The sequence below is a fragment of the Phocoena phocoena genome, chromosome 3 (genome assembly GCF_963924675.1).
Source record: "Phocoena phocoena chromosome 3, mPhoPho1.1, whole genome shotgun sequence".
Classification (NCBI taxonomy): Eukaryota; Metazoa; Chordata; class Mammalia; order Artiodactyla; family Phocoenidae; genus Phocoena; species Phocoena phocoena.
The window spans coordinates 61,388,551-61,413,293 of record NC_089221.1 but is presented as its reverse complement, the minus strand read 5'-3'; the positions used below and the strand labels follow the sequence as shown (position 1 = coordinate 61,413,293).

Here is a 24,743-nt window from a genome sequence, read left to right as displayed (position 1 = left end):
GTTAAAAGTGGTAAGTGCTAGGTAAAGACAGTAGGGTTGAGTAAGAGGGATCCAGAGTGGGTGCTGGGACCAGTATTAAGTAAGGTGGTTAGGGTAAGCCTCACTGAGAAAGTGACATGTGAGCAAATGCCTGAAGGAAATGAAAAAGTCAAGTTGATAACTGAAGAAAAAGCATTCCACAAACAGGGAACAGATCCACTGGTTCCTATAGTGGGACTCATGCCTGATGTGTTCAAGGAACTCAAGGAAGCCAGTGTGACAGACAGGAGTGTGAGCTGGTGGGAGAGGAAGTGGAGCTCACAGCAGAGGGCTCGATCTTGGTAATGCCTGGTTTAGGAACTTACACCAGATTTCACTTGCAAACTTAAAAACCAGTTCAAAGTGGGGAGTTGTATTAATTATGCCTCGTTAATTTTGATATTTCTGATGCTTTGACGTCTGGAGCCTTGCTGACCCTGGAGAGATGCCCCAGGGGGATAACCAATTCTCCAACCCCTAGAGAAAGCAAATGACTTGCCTAGGAACGCACTTTTCATATGCAAACCAATCCAGTCCAGTACTCCTACCACCTCTATCACTTGCTAACCCTCTGGACCACTATCTACCTGCTCTAATCACTGCAGCGCCAGGCACCAGACAACTAGGGACAGCCCTTCTGCCCAACACTCTTCTGGAATGATTCAAACTAGCTAAACCTGTCTACCCTGCTTTCCCTGCCTCACAGCTTCCCACAGAAACCACAGTCAAGGCTCTGGCCCACATTTTCCCCTTTAGGCTCCCTGCCTCCAATCAACCTTAGTGCTTCCCTCTGTGGTCCTGCACTGACCACCCCTCCTCTCAGAAACTGTAACAAACTATCTTTCAGTGACAGTCTCTCCTAATCTGTTGGCCTCTCCCTACCTGAATAAAAATTAAAATCTACATATTGAAACAAGAGTATTTATATTACAAGAGTACTCACTAGAAAATCTCTCTAGGTAGTATTCAAAATTTTTTCCATTTATAAAAAAATAATTCAGAAAAACTACTTTTCAATAATCCAACTCCTAAGCAAAGTGAAAGTCTATGGGAATTAAAAAACTATATATATATTTTAGAGTAAAATACTATAGTAATCAGTTTTTTTAAGGTCTGCCTATCTCTGGAAAATTCTATCTTCTCTAGGAAAGCAGCGCACCCAAGTAACCAAAGCTGTACTCTCTGTCCCCATCTCCTAGGCCACAGATGGACTAATAATGTTATTTCTGGGAATTTGAAATGTGAACAGAGAGACACAGAGGCTGGGAATTAGGACCCATGGCTCATTAATAGTAGAGATACTGAAGGAAGAACCCTAAATCCCTTCTGTCAAAATACTCAGAGATGGCTCATTGTCACCCTTTCTAAGCCATGGCTTTTCAACTCTTCTTTGGATTCTGAAAAAAAACACACTATCTATTTCTTACTCATTTACTATTTCGTGTAAGACAGCTGTTACTTAAAACCAAAGAACATAAACCCTCAAAAGCCTTTTGCGATATAGTCCCTCTTCAGATTTATCATTCCATGTATCAATATTTAGTTTCTTTGTCAAACATGTCAGTTTGTAAATGTTTATTGACCATTCACTGAGGCAAATCCCATAAAATGATTTTGTAAAATATATTTTAAAAAATAATAAAAGCATATAGCTGAACTTAATTTATAAAGAGTAAAAACTGACTCTTACTTGCTCTAAAGAGTATGTGGAACATTCCTTCAAAGAATACTTTTGATGACCTATCATGCAAGATGTTAAGAACTGAGAGTAAGAAGCTGACAGAGACAACCATAGTCCAGTCTCTACCCCTAGGACGCAAGCAGGGGAGAGGTTCAGGTAAGCAGATAAGTACAAGAGATGCTCTAATAAGCAGTGACCAAAGACAGAGCAAGGACATGGCATCCAGGGAAAGAATCTAGACACAGGAGAACGGGAAGAAGGAAGTGGTTTTGTTATATCAACCTCACTGTACTGTTGTAAACACAGCGAAAGAGAAGATTAAAAGCAGATCTGGGGTGAAGCCTGGGGCAATGAGGAAACATCTACTTCTGGAGCAGATCTTGGCCAGTTTGGGCTTTGTCCAGGATCAGAACACAAACACAGGCAGTGCTCACTTTGCATGGCAGCGTCAGACCATATAAATGACCACACAAAGCAATCTTAATGAAGGATGGTAAAAACGGCGGTTCCATGACATTTCGAAATTTTGTCAAAACATAAAAAACTTTTATTGTTGGTTATAAATGTATAGCGAAATGAAAAATGTAAAATTAATATTTATTCAGTGCACTTACTTTAAAACATTAGAAACTGTGAATTAAAAAAAAATTTTAAGCTTATTGAGTAGTTTGAACAGCACTTGCCTTCTTCCAGTTGTATAAATTATGATACAGAATGAGCCTCTTTTCTACGCCTTGGTGAATTATAAACTCTTAAGTTTGGATCAGCTCTCAACATTTTATCCTCTGTACTTTCAATGTCATGAAATGTCCCCAGAGTTCCTTTAATTACTGTGCAGTTTTTTGTTGGCATCACTTCATTTTCGTCACAACCACTTTCTTCATTTAGCTCAATAAACTTGCATTGACTAACTTCCTCTGGCAACCCTCTAGAATCTCTCACAGGCAGCAGTGTCAACATTGCCAGTCAGCTTTCTTCTCTAACTCCATTTACATTGCTGTTTCACTTCCAGCATTATCGCTTTCCATTCCTTTGCTACACTTTCGTCTTTGTGGGCTAGCTCCTTCTTTCAGTGATACACTTATATATATTTTGTAATGCCGTGCGAGTCATCACGGAGAGATAAAGGGGCGACACAACTGCGCACGCTGCTGTCTGTGCTAGAACAGGCAGAGACTTCAAAAAAAGTGATGTGGTTCGTCACTGCTCAGGCTGCACATGTTATTTATGTAATGACTTGTGCACTGAAGAACTAGCAGCAAAGTTTGTACTTTATGCAATCATCACAATTAAAACACCAATGTGACTGCAATCTTTGGGCCTGGTGTTATTTAGCCCTGGAACTGTGCAAAGCCAGGGCTACCTGTATGGCTTTTCAAACGTAGCTATGAATACCTCAAACTACCATGCAGGGTCTCCCTCTATTTCTACCTACACCTTCCTGGAACCACAAAGTTTATTTATTTGTTTTTATTTTTGGCTGCATTGGGTCTTTGTTGCTGTGAGAGGACTTTCTCTAGTTGCGGTGAGCAGGGGCTACTCTTTGTTGCAGTGCGCAGGCTTCTCATTGTCGTGATTTCTCTTTGTTGTGGAGCACAGGCCCTAGGCGTGCGGGCTTCAGTAGTTGTGGCACGTGGGCTCAGTAGTTGTGGCTCGCAGGCTCTAGAGCCCAGGCGCAGTAGTTGCGGCACATGGGCTTAGTTGCTCTGCGGCATATGGGATCTTCCTGGACTAGGTCTTGAACCTGCATCCCCTGCATTGGCAGGCGGATTCTTAACCACTGCGCCACCAGGAAAGTCCAGAACCACAAAGTTTAATTCATCTTTCAACCCAAGCCAGAATAATGAAGTAAGGGATGACCCAGAGCAGGACCCAGAGAATGAAGTGTCAGAGGCTGCAGGGGGTAGCACTCAGATTCCGGGGGACTTGGTGGGGGGCGGTCCTAGTGGCCATGACAAGGACAGGGACCATGACTCTCAGGAGTTCTCAGAGCAGGGAGGGACTCTGGGGGTGATCCATCAACCCCCAATCAACAGATGAGTTCAGCAACTTCCCCAAGCAGAGCAGCAGCACAGCTGGACCCACAATTCCCAGCTCTTCCTTCAGTATATTCCTGATGTCCTCTTGCTGTGCTACAAGTACTGTAACCACTCCTTTGACATGTTTTATCAAGAAAGTACTGAAAACTATCTTTTTGAGGACAGCAATAAGCGGCCTTTGATAGCTAAGTGAGTATGAAACTATATTATCTGGTGAAGGCTAATTATGAAAAAGATGAAAAAATAAAACCCTAGCTTTTCCTTAACTTGAAGACAATGTAAGTGTTCATTATTATTAGTGTTCTTTCTAGAAAGGGTATGTCTACATGTCTCCAAATGGATCATCAACGTCTACTATTAAACATCTAACTTTCAGAATACTTGGTTTGGCTTTAAGCAAAAGCCAGGTAACAAGTAGCTTCTAGAGTAGACCACATATATAAGTATATCTACATCATACTAAACAGCTGGCCAATCTGATCATAGGTGGGGTCGATTCAGTTGGAAAAAATGGTTTGGGAGCTTTCCTCAAATGTCCCTAAGAAAGTAATGCTAATACGTCTTGTTTAATACATCTTTTTGGTGATCTGATGTTAACTAAACTCTGAAATTTGCACACACTGGAACTATGCAAAGTAAGGGCTTTGTCGAGCAGCTACAGTTTAATGAGAATTTAAGGGCCAGCCATGATACTGAAAGGACTTTAAACATACTATCTCATTTAATAACCCTTCACAACTCTTTCGAGTTGGCCATCATCTCCACTTACAGACGTGGAGACTGAGATATGGGACGATTAAGAGACACACCACAGCCACACAACTAACAAGATTTGAACTGAGGTTGGCTGGACCCCTGAGCCTGGGCAATCATTAAGTAACGTACTCTATTTTACCCCCAAAAATATTGGACCAAAACCCCTAACAACTCTGTGGTTCCATGATATTGGCTGGGCCAGGTAGAGGACCTGACTTGGTACCAGCAGTAAGGACAGACAGGAGGGGAGATGCTGACCACAGCAAGTTACTGAGTCTGAACACCTCCATCACTCGGTCATTTCATTTACTATGTGAAGAACAGCTTCCCACAAGGCCAAAGGATCTCCAACATAAAGTCTCCAATATATAATGGTTCCAGAAAAAAATCCATGTCCACACAACATAGAAGTCTAAGTTTTAAAGGAAAGTGCTGTCTTGCTGGGAAAACGCTTAGGCCAGAGCAGTGAAGATCTGTTTCCAAGTCCAGTCGGAAAGCTCTGTGAGGGGCAGGGGCGACAGCACTCTAAGCAGAGACAATTCCACACACGGGGAAGTAAATATGCTCCAGGCATTGATGAAGAAAAGACCTCTTGATTTTCAGATGGTATCACGCTGATAAAAATCTACTGCCTCATAACATTTCCCCCCCCTTTTTTTTTTTTTTGCTAAGACTGGAAAACATGCCCTGCTGTGAGTCACAGGCACTCACCCAGGAGAGCTGTCCTCTACAATACGACGAGGCATGTCCACCCGCTCCACTCCCAACAGCACTCCTACCAGGCCACATCACACCTCCCGGTCTCTACACGGGAGCAAATTTCCCCTGGTGACCTCAGAAGTGCACCGTCAAAAGCAACCACATCCTGGAATATGCTTGTCAAGTAAGTTCCTCCCAAGTCCTAAGCGTCCCGGTTGATGTAGTTAACATTTTCGGCATGGCAGTGAAGTTACAGAGTAGATATTTTTCTCCAAGAAAAAGAAAATTACAGAATTTTGCTCCAAGAAAAAAAAAAAAAATTTAAAAACTAGGGTTCTAGGCCATTTCGAAGACAGTTGCAACGGCAGTATCAGAAGCACAAGAACACTTGACTACATATCTCTGCCTTTCAAGTTAGAATGTAGTAGACAAATAAAACCAACCAGCCAGACTCCCTGGGTGGTCAGGGGTCATTGTTCGGCCCCCTTCCCCTGCAGCACCTGGTGCAGAGCCCTGAGCACATAGGTACTCCACAGACTCGAACTGGACGGATCAGTGAGTGAAATTACATTTGAATGAGACCCAGGAGTAAAGACATCCTTGGTTCTAAGTTGAGCTTATTATTTTTTTAAAAAAGAGTCTCTTAATTATTCTGTCCCTCATTCAGAGAGGGACTCTTGACCACTTGTATCTGCTGTCATGGGGGCCAAACTCACGTGACAGGAACCAGGCAGGGTACACGGTAGCAGTGGAAACACTCCACCTCTTATGCTGGGTGGTGGGTTCACGGCATTAGTTTTACTATTATATTTCATAGCTTATGAGCACAAATTTAAAATGTTCGTTATGTTTTAACATACCAAATATAATAAGTCCAAAATTACAGACAATTGTTTTTGTGATGAGGGAGTGAGTCCATTATGGGATATTTAAATACTGCAAAGGACTATATCGTATTTGAGAGGATAGAAATACAGTACACTTGAGACTTTGTTATAAAATTTGACTGCTAAACAAACATATTAAAAACAAGCTAAGGGTAACCACTAAAATAGAAGCGTAACCTACAGTTTCTAAAACAGAGAAAATAAAAGGTAATTCTGAAAACTGTGTCAACTTAACAAAAAGTAGAACTATGAGAAAAAGAAAAAGGGTAACAAATAGAAAATCAAGACTAATTGTATCAGTAATCCCACTCAGTGTAACAAGATTACACTCACTTATTAAAGTCAGATTATCAGAATAGGTTTTAGAAAAATAAAACTATGTGCTCCTTATAAGAGGGATATTTAATATAAAGTTATAAATAAAACCGAAAATGAAAAGATAGAAAAAGATATACCAGGAAAATGTTAACCAAAGAAAGCTTGTCCAGCCATATTACCATAAATAAAATAGAAATTAAGGCAGAAGTTTAAAGAGGGACACTACATAATAATAAAAGGATCAGTCACCATACAGTCTAGAACTTGGATGTACATTAACATGACAGACTAGAACATACAATCCAGAACTTGGATGTACATTAACATGACAGACTCAAAACATAAGAAAATATTAAGAAATATTGAGGATATTGACATATCCATTACAACAGAAACAGAACACAAAAAATTAAGATAGAGATGGTTTGAATAGCATCATTAATAAAGTTGAATTAATTTCACAGATATAGAAACCTATATTCCAGAAATAGAGATACATCTCTTTTAAAGATTTTGTGGAAAATTTCAAAACTGGCTACAATATTGGCTACCAAACAAGTTGCAACAAGTATCAAAGAATCAGGCATCAAGTAATTCAATGGAACAAAGAATACACAGTCATTTCAACAAATGGAGCTGCTCATTCCAACATGGAAGGAAAAAGAGCCTTGACCTCTTTATTCCACCATACATAAAAATGAACTTGAGATAGACTATAGATCTAAAGTTAAAATTTAACAATTAAGTTTCTAGAAGAAAACGAGAAATAATCTTCAAACTGGGATTAAGGATTCACAGACCACAGAAAGTAATAACCATAAAAGGAGTGATAAATTAGACTATATCAAAACTAAAATTTTTGCTCAAAATCCAAGTTTGTGAAAATGAAGACAGGAGCCACACATTGGAAGAAAATATTTTCAAAATCTGATAAAGGACTTGGGACGAGAATATATACAGAATTCCCACAACTCAGTAGTTTTTTTAAAAGTCAACCCAACTAAAAATGGGCGGAAGACTTAACTAAACATTCACAGAAGATTTTAAAAATGGCCAATCAGCGAACAAAGAAGTGCTCACATTATTAGTCATGGAGAAATGCAAATTTAACTTACCATAAGACAGAACTACTCACCTACTAGATGAGCTAAAATTAAGAGACTGAAACAAACATTACCAAGGATTTGAAGTAATAAGAACTCACATTGCTTGTAGGAGTGTAAAATGGTACAACCACTTTGAGAAAAGATCTGGATATACCTTATAAATAGTATCTAAACACACTATTGTTTTGAAGGTTCTAGCAGGACAATCAGGATAACAAAATAAAAGGCATTCAGATTGGGAAGAAAGTAGTAATGTTATGATCCTGTATATAGAAAATTGTAAAGAATTCACACAAAAATGTAAAAGCTAATAAATGAGTTCAATCAATATACAAAAATAAATATATTTCTATACACTAGCAATGAACAACCCAAAACTGAAAGTAAGGAAACAATTCCATTTGTCATAGCATCAAAAAGAATACAATATTTCAGGAATAAATTTAACAAAAATATAAAACACTACACTAAAAACTACAAGACATTGGTGAAAGAAGTTAAAGAAAATCTAAATAAATGGAAAGATATCTTATGTTAATGGATTGGAAGACAAAATGGTTAACACAGTAATATTCCCAAATTGATCCACAGGTTTAATGCAATCACTATCAAAATCCCAGCTGGTCCCCCTCACTCCCCAAATTAACAAGCTGGTCCTGAAATTCATATGAAGATTCAAGGGACCCAGACAGCAAAAACAACCTTGAAAGATAAGAAAGTTGGGGGACTCACACTTCAAAGCTACAGAAATCAAGACAGTGTGGTACTGGCATAGGACAGACATATATCAATGGAATAGAAATAAGAATCCAGAAATAAACGCTCACAATCATGGTCAGTTGATTTTAGAAAAACATGCCAAGACAATTCAATGGGGAAAGAATATTCTTTCTAACAAATGCTGCTGCACAACTAGATATCCACATAACAAAAGAATGAAGCCCTACCTCACACCACATACAAAAGTTAAATCAAAATGGATCATAGAGCTAAATATAGGAGCCACAACTATAAAACTCTTAGAAGAAAACAAAGGAGTAACACTTTGTGACCTTAGATTAGGCGATAGATTCTTAGGTACGACACTAAATGATAAAGAAAAATTTCAGAATGATGCCTGCTGCCTGACACCTTTCAAATAAAGTTTAAAATATTAAAGACAAAGTAAATATTAATGGATACATGGGACTTCCCTGGTGGCCCAGTGGTTAAGAATCTGCCTTCCAATGCAGGGGACACGGGTTCAATCCCTGGTCAGAGAACTAAGATCCCACATGCCGCAGGGCAACTAAGCCTGCATGCCACAACTACAGAGCCCGCGTGCCGCAACTACAGAGCCTACACGCCACAACTACAGAGCCCATGCACCACAACTAGAGAGCCCGTGCGCCACGACTACTGAGCCCGCACACTCTGAAGCCTGTGCACAACTGGAGAGAAGCCTGTGTACTGCAATGAAAGATCCCACGTACTGCAATGAAAGATCCCATGTGCTGCAACAAAAGATCCCGTGTGCCGCAACCAAGACCCAATGCAGCCAAAAATAAATAAATAATTTTTAAAAATGGATACATAAATATGTAGAAGAAATATACAAATACCTATCATAATCAATCTCCAAATAGTGGTTACTTTTAGGGAAGAGAGAGGAGGACAAAGGGATAAATAGGGCTTAAAGTATCTGTCATCTCTTGTTTCTAAAAAGAACTCTGAGACAAATAGGACATCCTTGATAAAATAAATTTATCATGTTTGATAAAATAAAATTAGCATATTTCATAAAAGTGGATATGGGTATACACATGTACTTTTATGAGTATTTAAAATACTTTACAATTTAACAAATTATATTTTATAAAAATGAGACATCCATGGGGACGTCCCTGGTGGTCCAGTGGTTAAGACTTTGCCTTCCAATGCAGGGGTTGCGGGTTTAATCCCTGGTCGAGAAGCTAAGATCCCACGTGCCTCGCAGCCAAAAAACCAAAACATAAAACAGAAGCAGTATTGTAACAAATTCAATAAAGACTTTAAAAATGGTCCACATCAAAAAAAAAAGATTTAAGAATGAGATGCCCTTACCATGAGCATTCATTGCCAGTACAACACAGGGCGAAAAATGAATGTAAATTAAAGTAACTGATCTAAAACCACACTAATCCCAAGAAAAATTCTGGAAATTACTTTGGGAATAAATACTGATATCAGAACCTTTGTCACTGGCTTTATTCAAAATGGACTACAAAGTCCATGCCCCCAGAATGAATACTGGAATTTTCCACTTGTTTGTATTCTATATAAATAGTTGTGGCTTATGTTTATTTTAATAAATTCTCTCTTCCTCTCTCTCTCTGCTCCTAAATTTGTTTTCATCCAATTTTCCCAAGCTTAAATCTCTTGTTTTTTTCCTTTCCCTAGATTTGCATTTCCTTTTCCAAGCAACAGTAAATTATTTTCTTTTCCAACCGCTCTTAAATCAAACAGTACATTTCTTTGGTTGGTTTTTCACTTTTATCTACATGTTAATTGGTTTATTTACATCTTCTCTGCATCTTCACTTGTCCAAAGTACAGCACAAGCTTCCAGGTGCTAACAAGCTACAGTTTTACAAGGAGGAAGGTGGCTCATCTAGGTCTACCAGGAAGATGCAGATGAGGACTTAACAAACACTCCTCATACCTATTTCCTCACAGGGCACACAGGAACCTGGAGGGGTCGTGGGGAGGACATGGGTCCTGCTGATGTTAGAGGGTGGTCAAGGCTGCAGGCGCTGGTCCCTTCTCTCCCTGGAACCAGGAGCCTTGGTGCTTCAGAGCCCAGTAGGTTGCCTGCCTCTAGTCACAGAGGACAACAGTTACCATCACTGAGCACCTTCTACTGCCAGGCAGTGTCCCAAGCACCTGATGCTATTTCCTTGAACTCATAATTTCCTAAGAGAGAGACATTACCGTCTCCACTTTACAGACAAGGCACTGGGTAGAGAAGTGAAGCAATACATGCAAGGTCACAGAACTGGTAAAGGCAGAGCCAGGATTTCCACCCAGCCGTGGCCTGTGGCAAGGCCATGCCCTTTACCACACACGGCTTCTTCCCTTTCCAGCTGCGGAAGCAGCATGTAGAACAGATGCGTTTTTTGGTGAAGAGTTGTTCTCCCTCACAACCTACCATGTAATCGCTCTACCTATTATATTATTTATACTCAAAATGGGGTAATATTTGTCTTCAAGAAAGCAATCTGATTCCTCAAGCTGGACATTAATAAAAACAAGCCTCACAGGCATATACATACACACCACGTATGGATATGTGGGCATGCACGTCAGGGCAAGGATGGCCATCTGCTGTATATGAAAGAGCCCCTCGCGCAGTGCTTCTATAACCACTTGCTCTGCAAACCAAGTCCCTACAGAGGAACGGAGGTGTACCTGGATAGGATCCTGCGTCAGTCTCATGGGCCCGATGCGTACCTCTGCAGAAGAGACCTGCTAAAACAAACAAACAAACAAACAAAAACAGCACATGAGATGTGTCAAGTCATAAACTACAGGAATTGACAAATTCTTCCTTACACTGGATATATGTCATGCCCCTTTGCAGCTAAATAAAAGGATCCAATTTATTGACATGGAGACAGTTTATAAAATATCACATTCAGTACAATTCTGGTTTTGTAAAAGAAGGTATACATTTGTGTGCATTGAAATGTCTGGGAGGATATATCCTCAAGGCTAAGTGGTAGGATTTCAGGTTATTTTTACCTTAAGTGCATGGATTTTTATAATAAGCACATATTATTCTTTACTCTCTCTTTATGGGAGAAAACAACTCAATAATTATTTACTGAGCACCTACTATTCTGGGCATGATGCCAGGCTGTTATTATTCCGAAATTTCCAAAGGGTAAAAATTCCTCTCATATGTGGAAGCTAAAGCATTTTGATGGTTTAAGAATGTTCCTATATTTAGATCTTTTTTTATCTTCATGTTTTAGTATGAGGAATAAACAGCTTACTTTTACCCGTGTTGACCATGACTAAATTATTCATTTCAGTTGTACCTCCTCAAATAAACTGAGTAACCTCACACCAGGACCACAGGAAGCTGAACTCTGTCCCATAACTCTAGGAATGAGCTTAGGTGATCACTGGCCAACACCATCTAACTGCCTTTGGCTGCAAGCAGAGAGAAAATATTTCTCTTTATTTTTAATTACTTTACTTGGATTTCTAAAAATAACTTTTCTCTGGACAATCGGATTGAAGGTCTTGGCCTCACCTCCATGGATACAGGTTTGTTTTTCTCTAAGAGGCTGCAATCATTTTGCCTCTACTTAGCAGCTTATCCTGCATTCAACACACTAGGTTGGCCCCCATGAGTCAGACAGGACAGCTTCAGCAAGCATCGGAGTTCACAGGACCAGAGACATTTCAGTGACCCAAGGGTCAGAGGAGGCTTTATCAGTTAAACAAGAAAGGCAGAACTTTCTTTACATTAGACTCGAAGACTACTAATTTCCCTTTCTCCTTTCTTGCCCTTTAACTGCAGGTGGGCATGGTGTGAAGCTTCTCCAAAACATAACCACGAGTTGCCGATGTCCTTTTCCTCTGTCAGGCAGATTCCTCCAGCCCACTCTGCGGTGAGCTCTCAGGAGAGCAAAGCTGGGCTCTCCTGCCCTGCTTGGGGAAGCAGCCTCCCCACGGTGAGTCCCTCCAGCAGGGCTGGAATGACTCCTCGGGTCCCTGAGCCTGTGGACCTGCGACAAGTCCCTTCAGTGTTGCACTGCGGTCCTCAGGCCTAAGTGACACACACTCAAGTTGCTTTTCTCTAAGCAAAACAATGCCCTGTGAGGGGTCTGTACTGATACGTGCACAGCCCCAAGAATTCCCCTGGAAGGAGAACGTCACCAGGTCTCCTGCATCACTGGGACTCTGGCCACCACGCAGCTTCACCCTAAAAGCAGTTTTTATAGTCTGAAATAGACACCCTCCCTCAAAACCAGTGCAACCACCAGAATTCTGCTACAAAGTTAACGACTGAGAAGTGAAACCAGTTTGGTTCAGAAAGAGAAATGTGACTGAAAATCTGAGGTATCTTTGTGCTGTCTGGTCTCTCCTGGCAGAGTGCCTGCACCACCCACAGAAGCCCCTGCGACAGGGCCTCCTGCACTTTCTCCAGCAAAACTGGCCCTGCACAGGGGCACCCAGGGGCAGAAGACAAATGAAACAAGAAATCAATAAAAGTTTAAAAGCAATCAAATAAAAAGTGGCTCGCTTTGGAAGGCTAATGGACTGGGGCAAGGGCAGAGACTGCCCCCAAAGTGATAATTCCCTCCTAACCGACGCATTCCTGTGTGCTTTGAAGGAACGAATGTATGCACGACGCTGTTAAACAGGCCATGTTCAACTCAGCCAGCAAAGCCGCTGATGACTGCGGGGGCCCTCCTGTCTCCAGCCCTGTGCTAGGCACTCTCACGTGAGCGACCTTGGCAGGAGAAAAGCAACAGGCACGGAGTGACGGCATGCAGTTTTAGAAGCAAGCCTCAATCTAGAAGATCCTTCTCCTGCTGACAGACAGGAAGCACCCTCCAACTTTCCCCTGCAGCACAAGAGTTCCCTGCCCGCATCCAGCATTTTAACCTCCTCCGGACTCACGTCAGCAGGAAGCTGCCACCTGAGGCAGAGCCCAGGAGAGGAAGTGCAAGGTCGCTGAGCTCTCTCCAAGACCCCGGCCTGTGCCATCCCCTCCCATCCATCCCCCCCACCCCACGTCCCTGTGCTGCCTCCCAGAGAACACAGGTCAACTTCACCGCCAGCCTGGGAGCCTCGGTTTCCCAGCTCCCCTAGTCCTGACCTACACGTCACTTCTTGTCTCTTGGTGTGCCTTCTCCTTCTTGGTCTGCGCTCCAGTCATCAGACTTTGGCTTCTGTGTCCAACAGAGGTCAACTATCCCAGTAGAACTGGAACCTCTCCTCCTGGCCTATGAGGGATGGCCCAAGGCCTGACCAGCAGCAGGTATGGGCACAGACAGCAGCAGCGGCCTGCAGAGTTATCCTTCTAACACGGGAGTCCTATTGCCTGCATTTCACCCATTTCTAAGAGAACAAATTATGAACAGAAACAGGAGACCGTTTACTGATGTCTGTGTAGTCAAGCCAAGATTCTCTACTACAAAGAGTGAACTTAGAGCAACGGCAGATACACAGATCCTCAATTAGTGTGTTAGCTCTGATTCCAGGATGCAACCACATTTGCCAAGGACACAGAAGCAAGAAGGAGGTGGGTATTACAATTCCAGCTCTGGAGAGGAGAGGAGGATAAGTTGAGTGTGAAGAGAGACACGCTTCCTAGTGACTCCGACCCTCACGGCTCTCCCCAACAGCCAAATGAGGAAGCACTGCTGGCTGACAGTGCAGTTTTAACTGTCCAGCATTAAGAGTGTGTCGAATATTTATGTGTACACACATGTGTGTGCATGGTCACCTACACACACACACACACACATACGTATATACATGTAGCAGGGTCACCAATTCACACTCAGATGAGTTGGCTCTTCAGGAAAAAAGGAATGTCCTATTTTGTATCATTTACTGATTCTACGGTGTAAATACTTTCGCCTTGGCTGATCTCAAGGTAGCAACCTAGGTCCCTGAACATGCAACTGGGAGTATATCTTTTCATTCTGAGAGGGTCTATGAGAGGCAAACTCATTCAGACTTGTTTGATAGGCAAATTTCTATCACTTGCTTTTGTTTGAGAATTCAGTGAGATATAGAATTCTGATCGATAGACATTTCCCCTCAGATTTTGAGGTTGAGAGAAAGGAGACCATCTTTCTGGTTTTGAAGGTGGGGAGATCAAGGAAGGCTTTATGAAGACAAGTGGGTCATGGATGGGAAGAAGAAGAGACTGGGCTGCGAGAGGAAATTCCAGGCACAGGAAACAACAGAAGCAAAGGCACAGAGGCAAGAATGCAAAGATGCTCGTCGAGGAGAAGACAGGAATCTAGAGAAGGTAGATTACAGAGCGTGAAAGGGAAGACTAGGTTGCGGTCAGTTCCTCAGAGGATTCTGGAAAGGAAATCCCTTTTGATTCTGTAGGCACCAACCACATTGCAGGTTTTTGAGCAGAGGATTAACAAGATCAGATTTATGACTCAGGGAGAAAAACCATTTGGTTTGCCTACTTTCTGGATAGTCAAGAACAGAAAATTTACAAAAACGAAACAAAGACACTGCTATGAGTAGGAAATACAGCAGTGAAAGCAAGTGGGTAAAATACACCACAACGATCAAGGAAAAAAAAAAATTACACCCCCCCGACCCCGGCCAGCTTGGTTTCATATCCAAGGAGAGGGAACTCCAAGATGAAAACCAGCTGGTGCAGGGTAACCAGACGAAAGAGACTAAGTCTTGAGAGAAATCACAGCAGTTCAGGTGGCTGGTCCACCTGTAACTGCAGCTTACTCTCTGGGGGTGGTGGCCACAGCTGTCGGTAGCTTCAGGAATTGTGTTAAATAACTTGGACTCCGGTTTTAGAGCTTCCCTCAAATATGAAGGTGGTGAGAATTCAGGCAAAGTGACTGAGCTGGAAGGCCTTCCTCCTGCATCTGCTCATCAGAGCTGACTCGGGCTTGGAGGGCCGCTCAAGTGCCCCCTCCTCTCTGAAGGCTGTCCAGGTCCAGTTGCACCCAGACAGGACTCACCACTCTCTCTGCTCAGTGCTCCTCCTGTGTGTTTCTTAGCATGTACTTTACTACCCATTTAAATATCTTTCCCCTGGGCAAGGTTGTGAGTGTCCTGAGGGACACAGATACTGTCTTTTTCACTATTTTGTTCGCAGCCTCTAGAAGGTGCTCAGTAGATGCTGGTACTCAATAAAGAAATGGAATTGAATTAAACTGCCTACAATCACACAGATTTTAAGTAACAGAGTCAGGACTGAGACTTCATTCTTCCCGACTCCCAGTGCACTGCTCTTTCATTATGCTCCAAATTTTACAGCATTCATTCTGACTGCACTCCCCATATTTCTCTTATGGGTTTCTGGACTCTATTCCAATTCTGCAGATGGATTCAGCACCTGGCAATCTCTGCTCACACCCTAGTAGTCTGTGCTGCTGCTAACGGGGCTGCCACCAGCAGGAAAAGTTCTGTATGTGTGTGTCTCTGTCTGTCGGGGTGGGTAGGGAGTTGCCATAACTTCTACCTTCCAAAAACAAGATCAGAGACTGAATCCTCCCCACTTCAACAACTCCTTGGGAATCCATTACTCCCCACCACCTACAGTACTGAGTGTTCACACGCAGGTGTATACACACGCACAGCTCTGGGCCAAACCAACTTCACTTCATGAAAGGGGTACCCCATTGTAAAGATCATTCTTATTTTTTAAATATCCTTAATCAACCCTGACTGCTGCTCTGTTGGCTCTGATTTTAAAACAGTATTTACATCTCTCAAGGTGTCCCCTGTCTACCCTCCGTTCCCAGGCCAAACTACTTTCTTTATTCCTCTGAGCTCTGGGTAAGCAAAGGTGGTATTTGACTTGTCCCTTTTAAATGAGCCCATGCCTGCCCACTGGCTTCTGGCCAGAAAGGCACCAGCAGTGCAGCCTCCACGTGCCCCACCATGAGGCTGCTGGGCATCGCTGCTCTGGACTGGGAACCACTGACTCGTCCTGCCTCACCTCCCAGGCCCACTGTCCACCGAACACCCAGAATGCTTCCTTCCTCCTCCGGTGTCTGATCAGCCACAGGCCCCAGTGGTCAGCTCTGACCTCACACCAGCCTCCAGCCTTCACCTCACTTTGATTCTCTCCATGTTCCACTGCCCCCTGGACCTTTCAGAGCCCAACAGGTGGTCCCAATTCTCCCCTCCCCTTCCTGCTTCCAATTATCTTACCTAGAAGTCCTCAACCTGGGCTTCTTATTAGAATTACCTGAAGAACTTTTTAATTATATTAATGCTTGGGTCCTACTTCAAACCAAGAGAACTGGTATCTCTAAGGTGCAACCGGGGTTGAGAACCACTAGTCTATTCTTTGAGCAGACATGTCTGTTGTCAACTTCAGACGCTGTTACATATTCATTTATGCAACAGATATCAACGGAGCACTTACCTGGTGGAAGGCACCAAAACCCACCCGGACTCAACCATCATACCTGAACCCAGATACCCACAGGGTTTTTTCCAGATAAGCCACTCCAGAAACCCAAGATGATCATTTAGGCAAGAGGAAGATACAGTCCTTCACATTTGATGAGTTATTCCCCCCAAACAGTATCCCTAAACTAGAATCAAAATAAAAATTTTTATAGTCTTTTTTGTTACATACACACACATTATATATATGGAAGATTACTCATAGTCATGAGATACTCACAGTGGGCGACAGATCTACCAACTCCGTGTTTTATGCTCTGCTGGTTAGAATATTAATTTGGCAGCATGAGGTTTTATCACAAAAATACAGACATATAAATATCTACTCATCAAAATATACAACCATAAAAGAAAAGATCACTTTGACTTTAAATTTTAAAACTCCTATTCACCAAAGGCAAAAGCAAAAAACACTCTAATAAAAGGGAAAAAAAGGTAGGTGCTAGCCCAAGAAATGACATCTACAGTATAGGAAACCAGCAAGTATTGGTAACCAGAACATAACAAAATCCTTAAAAACAATAAAAAAGACAACCAGAAAGAAAGCTGGGCAAAAGATCTGAAAAAGAAATTCACAGAATAGGAAATACGCGTATGAAGAGACGCTCAATATTTAGTCATCAGGAATATAAAAATTTCAAATTACAATGAGATACCATGTAACAACCAGCTGCTTTTTGATCAACAGAACAGTAGAATTAAGAAGTCAAACACTACCTAGCATGGGCAAGAAGCAGACCCACAGGAACTCATACATTGTTGTTGGGAGTGTAAATTGGCTCAGCCACTTTGAAAACATTCTGGGGATTTCTAGTAAAGATGAAGTTTACGTACGACCTACAATCCACCTCCTATGTGAATGGACCCCTGGGGTATATGAGGAAGCACTTACAAGAACAATTGGAGCAGATTTAGAACCAAGATTTGGAAACAGCCTTATCCACAATCTGTTAACATCCATCACCAAAAAAAATTTATATCAAGAAATATCCATACAATGGAAATTATACAACAATGAAAATGAAACAACTCAAGCTACCCATTCCAAATGGATGAATCTCACAAACATCAAGTAAAAAAAATAAGTCTCAGAAGAACACATACCTTAGAGGTTTTAAAATATTTAAAATAATACTGAATATAGTTTAAGAGTATATTATAACGGTACAAAGAAATGCTTATAAATTCCCTATGGAGGCAAGTGGTCCTACTGGTGGAGAAGGAGATGTATTCAGGGGCTTCAAGTATTGTTCATTGTTGATTTTTTTTTTTTAAGCAGTGAATACTGAGTCCATAGGTGTTTACTGGATTATACGTTCCGGTTTGTTGATATCTTAAATATCACAAAATAAATTTATGATATATTTTGTTTTATGGGAAAAGCCTATTTCCTATTTTGGGGTTAACATTAATTGAGCAAGTAGTCACTATATAAATATTCTACATATACTTTTTTTTTTCCCCCAGTAACGTCTTTATTTGGTAAAATAAGATGCTGTATTTAAAATTCCTCAGAATACAGACAGAGTTTCCCTGAAACTTGGTAATATGAAACCCTAGGAAATGGGGCTGGGACTTGGGGGACCTTGCTCAAGGTAACGAATTGCTCTGTGCCCCAGTAAGACAAGAGGGGATTGAGGACCCATCCCCCCACCATGTGCATCATCCCATGTAACAGGCACAGCAAACCCACAAACTTAACGCTAAAGAAGTTAAAGCTCCAGAAAGGTTACTCAACTCACCTGAGGGCAGGAGTTGAGATTTAAGCCCAGACCTGCCTTTCTTGGAAGGAAGGCCATGTTCTTATTTACATATTAACTTATATCTTGATTTGTTCCAGAAAGGTCTTAAGATGGTACACAAAGAAACTTTAAGTAAAAGTTGTAAAAACTTACACATAAGATGTGGAAGATCTGGCTGAGCTTGGGGAAGGTGAAGCAAGTAGGGAGATCAGTACATACCACATGTGTCACAGCCGACGCAGTCAGAGCCAGTGAAAGCAAGATGCAACCCAGAGGCACCGGACCAGACACCGTGATGGGCTTTCCAGCACGGTGTCTTATGATGCCCCCTGCCCTCCCCCATTCTCTACTGTCGCTGTTGGGGACAAGGCTGTTCTTTCTTAAGAAGTATTGTCATTACACTCGGTGACTCTTACTGGGTGAGTGGAGAAGAGGATGATATATCCCACCATGCCTGGAAAACACTACAGTGACAAAGGACAGATCCACCCTCTGGTTAGCGCTGAAATGGTAATTAAAAATAAACTTAAAAATAAAGGGCTTCCCTGGTGGCGCAGTGGTTAAGAATCCACCTGCTAATGCTGGGGAAACAAGTTCAAGCCCTGGTCTGGGAAGATTCCACATGCCATGGAGCAACTAAGCCCATGAGCCACAACTACTGAGCCCATGAGCCACAACTACTGAGACTGCATGCCACAACTACTGAAGCCTGTGCACCTAGAGCCTGTGCTCCACAACAAGAGAAGCCACCACAATGAGGCCTGCGTACCACAATGAAGAGTAGCCCCTGCTTGTCACAACTAGAAGAAAGCCTGCATGCAGCAATGAACACCCAAAGCAGCCAAAAAATAAATAAATAAATTTATTTTAAAAAGATAAATAGGGGCTTCCCTGGTGGCGCAGTGGTTGCGAGTCCGCCTGCCAATGCAGAGGACGCGGGTTCGTGCCCCGGTCCGGGAAGATCCCACATGCCGTGGAGCGGCTGGGCCCGCGAGCCATGGCCGCTGAGCCTGTGTGTCCGGAGCCTGTGCTCCGCAACGGGAGAGGCCACAACAGTGAGAGGCCCGCGTACAGCAAATAAATAAATAAATAAAAGGCAGAAGACATCCAAGATGCCAACAGATCCACGCACAGAAAATGTGGCCAGCATAGTCTAATGGAGAAACCATCCCACTCCCCATAAATATCAGATAAAAGAGAGAAATTATTTAAACACTGGAGTCATTTCATCTACAGCCATCAGAAAAGAACCGTCTAAAACAGACTATGTGTTAAAATGGGGGCGGGGGGAAGGTCTAGAATACAATCCATGAAATGGTGAGTACACCTGAAGGAGGCTAGCACAAGAAAGCCCTAGAGAGAATTAGCTTTGGGCGGGGGAAACCCTAACTGCACTTCAATATTATGATTATGTCAAAAAGCTTTACATCATACATGCCACGCAAGAATCAAGGCATCAAGCTTTCATTAACCTAGCAACTCAGCTGCAGTGTCACTGGGCCAGGCATGTGTGTCAACATAACCATTCCCAGATTCCAAAGGTCAAACCCAGGGCGTGACCTGGAGAACAGAAGAATTTAAAGGCAACTGAAAAACGTGACATCCCTCAACTAACTTCCTTCCTTTTATTGGGAATATTACTGATAACAGAAACAGCCAGATGACTTCAAGCACTCAAAATTACATTGTGTAACAGAGGATGAGCAAAGAATGTCGATCTCTGATTATTCAGAAGGCAATTACCCGGACTGTGAAAAAACCCAAGCATTTCTGATGCCCTTCCACCCTGCTATATGCCTTCTCCTTAACATTACATGAAGATGGGACAAAGTGGGGAGGGATGATATTCAAATCCGTCAGTTCTGTTACATGGTCAGCAGTTCTGGTAAATAGATTTGATGGGCAAGAAAACAGAACCCACCTGCTGAAAATGAGTTTGAGAGATATCCTGTGGATTTCAATTATCTATGCTGCCTCTGTCCTCAGTTTTATCACTGAAAAGCTAGAACCGCCTTAGAGAACCAGTAGCCAAATGTCTTCCCTGTTTGACTCCAGGAGAATCTCACACTAGGGCCCGGGTGACCCTGAAGCAACACTGGATTTTTAGCCACAGTTGGCACCACACCAGAATCGAACCACGCTCGCTTTCCTGACTCTGGCGTATCGAGGCCACACACACTGGGTGAACTGTCACCGTCAGACCCTGAGTCCATGGACCGTGTGGACGTCAGGGGTGATGAATCCGCGTGGAATGTTGACTCCACTTAAAAGCTAATCCCATTTCAACGAATCCCATTTAAAAGTAACAGACTCATGAGAAGTAACCCGCAAAATGCAAATGCCCACTTTTTTGAGAAGGAATTTTACTTAGCTGGCAAAAACAATGATTTCCAAACAGTTATTCATCATATGCACAGTTCCCACCCTACAGACGTAAAACCTAAGTGAAGCACTACACAATTAGAACCGCAACATTTTTAGAAGCTTAGCATATGGACAGCCGCCCCCGACACCAGCGGGGCATACCTTGAAGGTCCCCCCACTCCCCACCCCCGAGCCCTGTGCCCCTCCCCTTTATCTAACGAAGGTGCATACGTTGGGGGCAGGTCTCTGGGTCTCTGTGCTTGGCCCTCTGGGTCCACCATGGCTTCCATGAAAAGCCAAGGTGTCAACACCCCACAACCTTACTTCTTTTTTAAAAATAGTATTTTCTGGGGCTTCCCTGGTGGCGCAGTGGCTGGGAGTCTGCCTGCCGACGCAGGGGACACGGGTTCGTGCTCCGGTCCGGGAGGATCCCACGTGCCGCGGAGAGGCTGGGCCCGTGAGCCATGGCTGCTGGGCCTGCGCGTCCAGAGCCTGTGCTCCACAATGGGAGAGGCCACAACAGTGAGAGGCCCGCGTACCGCAAAAAAAAAAAAAAAAAAAAAAAAAAATAGTATTTTTTAAGAGTTAGGGAGGAGGACAGGGGAGCACCGTGAGGGTGGAAGTGGCCTGTTTATGGGCGTGTGGCTGAGCTGAGGAAGGGTGCCTAGGGCATCCTCCTCCTCCTCCCAGAAACCCAGAGTCAGAAAGGGGCAGCCAGTGAATGTGTCCACTGGGGAGGAAAACACCCAGAGAGCTCCCAAACACAGCAAAAGATTACTTAAGTCCACAGAGACCATTTTCTATTCAATCAAAGTATATTTCTTTAAAAAGGTGGTTCCAACTCACAACCTATCTTGGATTCCCACACATGTCCCTCTTCTCTTGGCTGGAGAACAGGCTGAATAGCACACTCTTGTCTGACAGTGGAATGGAAGCGAAAGGCTCCCTTTTGTTCTTGCTCTAAAGCTCCGCCCACTTGCGTCTTCTGATGAACCTCTGCGTACTCAAGGCATTAATTACCTTCATCTGAGAACACAGCGCTCTGCAAACAATTCAATAATGGTGGTAAGAAATAAGCCAGAGGTACCTGCAGGGTGCTATGGGAACTCAGGCAAGATGCATTAAGCTCCCTCTGGGAACTCATGCAAATTTCCAGGAGATCACAGGAAAGCTCAATGATGGAGGAGTGAGGCTGAGGCAGGTGAAAACCGTGGAAGGGACATTTCTGGCCTACGGAATACCACGAGGAAAGGCAAAGAACAGAGTTCCTGTGGACAGCCCCGCGCAGTGTGTGTCTGGAGATGGGGATGGTGAGGCTGACCAGGGAGGAAGGGGCCGGCTCGCAGCCTTGCCCTGGTGAGAAGCTTAGGCTTACGGTAGCACTGCTGGATCAGTATTGAGCTGGATCATTCTGGCTGAAGTGTGGATAGATTAAGTGTGGATAGACTGGAAGACCAGAGACCAGAAAGGAGCTGCCGCTGCAATGATCCGGGCCTGTGGTTCTCAAAGTGTGGTCCCTGAACCAGCAGCAGCAGCACTGGAACTTACCAGAGATGGAAACCCTCAGGCCCATCCCAGACCTGCTGAGTCAGAAACTCTGGGAGGTGGGAGCAGCAATGTGTGAGCTGATCGGCCCTCCAGGTGACTGCAATGCTCGCTAAAATTTGAGAACAACGGGTAAAGACAAGAGTTGATGGGCGCCTGCGCTAGGAGCTGCGTGGGGGGTAGAAGAGGACGAGTTCGAGGCTAACACAGGGCATAAAATCAACTGAGACATGTGTGGGCAATGGAGGATAAAGAGAGGAAGTTCAAGGATTTTGGTTTGAGTGACTGGTTGGAGCTGTCAAGAATACAAGAGGCCAAGCAGGCTTATGAGGGCTGATGAGTTACGTGCTGGATGTGCAGAGTTTGAGATGCCTCTGGGCCATGCAACTTGTCAGGCTGTGGGATATATGAGTAGGAAGCTCAGAGGAGAGGCAGTGAAAACCATGCCACCACTCGGAGCACGAAACCAAAGACAGCTCTGGAGACACCAGTATCAGAGAGCTGAGGAGAGGCAGGAAAGTCCACAGAAGCCCCAGAAGAAGGAAAAAGAGAAGGAAAAGGAAAACAAGCTGGTTCTCCCAGAACCTCTGGTACTACCACAGGGCACAGCTAAGTAGGTTTTGCTCTCCTACCTTAATATTAGGGTATCTATTTATATAACTCACCATCATCAGTAAGAGTAAACCAATACTTAGTCATCTCAAGAGATGCCTAGATGGCATTTTGATAAAGTTCAACATTCATTTTTTTTTTTTTTTTTTGCGGTACGCAGGCCTCTCACTGCTGTGGCCTCTCCCGTTGCGGAGCACAGGCTCCGGACGCACAGGCTCAGAGGCCATGGCTCATGGGCCCAGCCGCTCCACAGTGTGTGGGACCTTCCCGGACCGGGGCACAAACCCGAGTCCCCTGCATCGGCAGGCGGACTCCCAACCACTGTGCCACCAGGGAAGCCCTCAACATTCATTTAAAAAATTTCTTTCTTGATAGCCTCCCCTATATCCACTCCTTCCTTCTCTCTTCCCAGGGTTCACTGACTGACTCCTGTTTGGGGAGCTATGTGGTTCTAAAGAAAAAATGTGAATTTATATGAATATGGCTAAGCATTTGACTTCCCTGGCTACAGTGACTGGCTAGAGGTAGTCAAGTGACTTAGGTTGGTCCAATCAAAGTTTTAGCAGGATTTTGCTAGGAATGCTGACAAAAGGCTGTTTTCTCTCTCTCAGTATCTCTCCTTCTCCCTCTTTCTCTCCCTCTCGCTTAATTCTCCATGGTTGTCAAAAAAAAAATTTTCTTGAACAAATGTTTGCTGACTGCCCACTATATTCCAGTCACTGGGGGAAAAAATTGCTCATTACTAAACAAGTAAATACACAGCTCAATTTGGATTTGAACTCAGACTCCCTGACTTCAGAGCCTGTGCTTTCACATAAGATATCATACACCAGACTACCTGAGTGCCATCAAAGAAGACTGAAATAAATGGAATGATATGTGCCTTCCCAGATGGGAAGTCAGTATTTAAAAGTGTCATCTCCCCTAAATCAATATATTAATTACTATAAATATCCTGACACCCACTTTCATTTGTAAAATTCTCAAATCTGTGTAGAAGAATAAATGGCAGCAACTGGCTAACAAAAATATGAAGGAAGAGTTATTTTGCTCTGCAAGATGTACCAATAGACTCCAAAGATACAACTACCAAAACAGTATGGCTCTAGCAGAGAGGTCAATGAAAGATAACAGAAAGCTTAGGAACACACACACACAAGAATATATATATATATATATATATATATATATGAATATATATGTATATTTTCTCAGTTCCTAGGCTTTCTGTTATCTTTCATTGACCTCTCTGCTACAACCATGCCATTTTAGAAGTATGATTTTAGTAAATAGTAAAAGTGTCATTTTATATTAGTGGGGAAGAAGTTGATAATTCAATAATTTCAAGAACGATAGTATAATTGGTTAACATGTGGGAAAAAATCAAGTTAGCTCCATGCATCATGACATATATCCAAATTACTTCCAGACAGATTAAACTTTTAAATTAAAAAGACCCATGAGAATATTGACAAAATATGTAAGTGAACACTTATATCATTCAAGGCCCTGGAAGGCCTTGCTAAGAATAACATCAAAGACATAAACACTGAAGGAATGATTGTTAGAGTTTTACTAATAAATATATAAAAAGCATAATAAATATAAAAATACCAAAAAAAGAAAAAATATTAGTAATATATGATGGAAAAGGAGTTGGCATCCTTATAAGAGTTTGTAAAAACTCTAATAAGACAATTAGAAAAAAGGCAAGTATCCCATTAAAAATGTGACAGTAAAGAAAGGACAGGCAACTCATAAAACAAACACATAAAAATAGGCTGTAAAAATTATGCAACAATGCTCAGCCTC

General features: G+C 42.8%; 1 protein-coding gene across 9 annotated transcripts in view; it reads right to left on the bottom strand.

The window, feature by feature from the left end:
• Window positions 1–24,743, bottom strand: part of PDE8B (phosphodiesterase 8B) — a 252,699-nt gene that overhangs the window by 135,510 nt on the left and 92,446 nt on the right. For 6 of the 9 annotated variants that reach the window (XM_065874637.1, XM_065874644.1, XM_065874639.1 and 3 more), the window contains exon 2: window positions 10,930–10,989. The exons of 1 other annotated variant lie outside the window; for it this stretch is intronic. In XM_065874637.1, coding sequence (XP_065730709.1) covers window positions 10,930–10,989 — 60 coding nt within the window. The remainder of the gene's footprint in view (window positions 1–10,929; window positions 10,990–24,743) is intronic. 2 more of the 9 variants (XM_065874638.1, XM_065874646.1) reach the window with 1 other exon arrangement.